Below are 2,805 nucleotides of genomic sequence, written 5' to 3' on the forward strand. Positions count from 1 at the left end.
TGTAGTGTGGGTCGGGTAAAGCGGAAAAGAGGGCGGTGGGATGGCATCCGTGGGCAGGCGCAGAAGATGGACCTGGCTGGGGTGTGTGCTGAAAATCATCGGTCCAGGGGGAGGGAAAAGGGGCTGATGGAGAGAGGGAGTTAAAGCGTTCCTGGCGCTCAAACCGCAGATGTCTGGTTTGTGAGTTCCTGCTGGGAGTGGGTAAATAATATGGGGTGTAACATATAAAAGCCTTTTTAAAGCAGCCATGAATCCCGCATTGTGCAGTCATTTTACTTGAGAAAGGTTTTTGGTCTCTTTCCCAGCTTTTGAAATTGTATAAAAATTGTCTTTAACGATAAAACCTATAACAAGCAGAGAAATAAAGTTTGGTATTGGCCACAGAGATTTTTACGTACTGAGTTTCAAATCCTGCCTTGATTCGTGACTTGCCCTGCACAAGCTTTTTTTTCTGTCCTGTCACAGGGTCTCTTTTGCCCTGTCCCTGCCCAGAGACAGGCGCCTGTTGGTAACGCTGGGGCCGTGTGAGCTTTGAGGCCCCCGCTGTGGGTCTGAATAGCTGCCCTCATTCTGTGTCACGGATTTCACTCTCAAGCAGGGGATGGTAGGTGACGTCCAGCCTCTCCTGTCACCACCCATTGTCTACCCCTTTCTCTGAGTGACACAACCCAGCGGCCTTGGCTTTGTGGAGAGATCCAGAAGCAGAGGATTTTATAAAAGAAGAGAGTAGGGGACATAAATCAGAGGAGGTGCTTCGGGAACTGAGCACAAAGTCCTGGAGGTGGTTGTGTCCGCACTGTCCCGCTGTCCCCAGGTGCTGTACGAGGATTGCCGGATGGTGTCTGTCACCGCCCCGTATGTGGCGGGGTTCTTGGCCTTCCGAGAGGTCCCTTTCCTGGTGGAAGCTGTTCAGAGACTCCAGCAGGAGGAGCCCGGTCTCAAACCTCAGGTGTGGCATATTTCTTTGTCCCGAGTTGAGATGTTCTGAGGGTGCAGAGTACTGCTGGAAAGTGTTCCTCCCTCTCCTGAGACCTCGCTGGCTGGCTGTTTCCCATGGGTGGGGCGGAAGGTGCGGTGTCGAGGTGGTATTGAAGCATCTCTTGCCCGTTGCTTAGGGACAGGGAAGCTGTGCCACGAGCAGCCAGGACCCCTGGGCAGCAGGGGAGAGCGCTGCCAGGCACTAAGAGCTCCTGCTGCTGATCGATTAGAGTCAGAGTAGACAGTGCGGCAGGAAGACCCTCATAGAGCCAAGTGAAAGCACCGAGAGAGACTTCTCCTTCCTTGCAGGGCCGGCGTCACTGTTTGCTTGTGGGGGTGGCTCTCAGTGTGCAGGAGATAACATTTCTTTTTTGGCTTTTTCAGGTACTTCTTGTAGACGGGAATGGCCTGCTCCACCCCAGAGGTAGGACTTCACTGCAGAGCCCTGCTCTGCAGGGTCCCTGTGCTGCCACTGGAGACTCCTGTTCCCTGGCGTCCTGCAGTTACAGTGACTCCTTGTTGGCAGGATTTGGTGTGGCCTGTCACCTTGGAGTCCTGACGGATCTGCCGTGCGTTGGCGTGGCCAAGAACCTCCTGCAGGTGGATGGCTTGGTCAGGGATGACCGGCACAAAAAGCAGGTTAGGCTGGGCTGGGAATTTATTTCCACTCTTTAATAGCCCAGCAGAACTGGGACAGTCGCATACAGGTACTTTCTAATCAACTGACCTTGTGTGTGTTTGTCCCTAGATTCGCTCCCTGCAGAGGGAAGGAGATTCGTTCCCACTGACAGGCGCTTCAGGGAGAGTCCTGGGCATGGTGAGCTGCGGGGAGTTTCCTGTTCGCTTGGCCATCAAATCTTCCAGCTTTGTGTAGCTGGGAGTGCTGGAGGATGTTGTGTCTCTAGTGGGACTGTCTGGCATTGGTTCAGGAAGACACGGTGTGAGCAGGTGACGTTTGTAGAAAGAGTTGACAGTTTGGGTGTTGGATCTGTTCCTGTCCGTGGCTGTGCCGTGCTCCAGCCCCTGGGTTCGTGAACCACAGCCACGGAGAGGTGCTGATTCTGTTGCAGCTTCCCAGGATGTGATATCTGCATCTGACGGGAGAGTGCTGCCCAGGAAACAGGCAGACATAAGAAACTTCCTGTGTCTGGTGTTATTTCAACGTAGTCTGCGTTAGGAAGTCTCACTGCTTGCCAGAGCAGCCTTAGGCGTCTGGGGAAGGGCCGCAGGGGTCCAAAGGGGTACGCAGTGCCTGTGAGGAGGTACTGGGAAGTACTGGATCAAGAAAGCTGGGAGTTACCAAATACAGAGCCCCCATCCCACCTTTTGAAGGCAGCTGGCTAGCTTATAGTTCATCTGCCACTCTGTATTTGTTAAAATAAGCCTCTTAAGTATTTGATCTTTCTTGTTTCTGGATGCACAGGTCCTGCGTAGCTACAACAACAGCTCTAAGCCGCTTTATATCTCTGTGGGTCACAGGGTGTGCCTGGAGACAGCTGTGCGGCTGGTCAAGTCCTGCTGCAGGTACCGCATCCCGGAGCCTGTCCGTCAGGTATGGCAGCGGGGGAGCTGAGGAAGGGGAGGCAGACCTGGAGCAGGGACCCAGGCGGGGGAGGGGGCTGGGGGTGCAAAGCCTGTGGCGATGTTTCAGAGCCTCAGTTTGCCACCGGTCTGCCCCTGACAGTTCTGCAGCGGACACCCTCTGGCTGGCCTGTTCTCCCCAGCCTGCGGTGGTGCTTGCGTGGCAGTTAACTGCTCCTTCTGCCTTCCGTGCTTGTTCTGACGCAGTGCCCAGCAGCACACAGAATCACACAGAATCACAGAATG

At 54.5% G+C, this 2,805-nt stretch overlaps 1 protein-coding gene across 1 annotated transcript; it reads left to right on the forward strand.

Annotated features, from left to right (window-relative positions):
* Positions 1-465: 465 nt before the first annotated feature.
* On the forward strand, positions 466-2,530 carry ENDOV (endonuclease V; the record flags this gene model as incomplete). The annotated part of the gene is made up of 6 exons (XM_010083481.1): positions 466-508; positions 815-949; positions 1,363-1,402; positions 1,505-1,617; positions 1,727-1,795; positions 2,402-2,530. Coding segments are annotated over 6 exons (529 nt in total), but the record flags the coding sequence as incomplete, so codon positions are not given.
* Positions 2,531-2,805: the final 275 nt, after the last annotated feature.

The sequence above is a fragment of the Pterocles gutturalis genome, unplaced genomic scaffold (assembly GCF_000699245.1).
Source record: "Pterocles gutturalis isolate BGI_N339 unplaced genomic scaffold, ASM69924v1 scaffold32111, whole genome shotgun sequence".
NCBI classification, from domain to species: Eukaryota; Metazoa; Chordata; class Aves; order Pterocliformes; family Pteroclidae; genus Pterocles; species Pterocles gutturalis.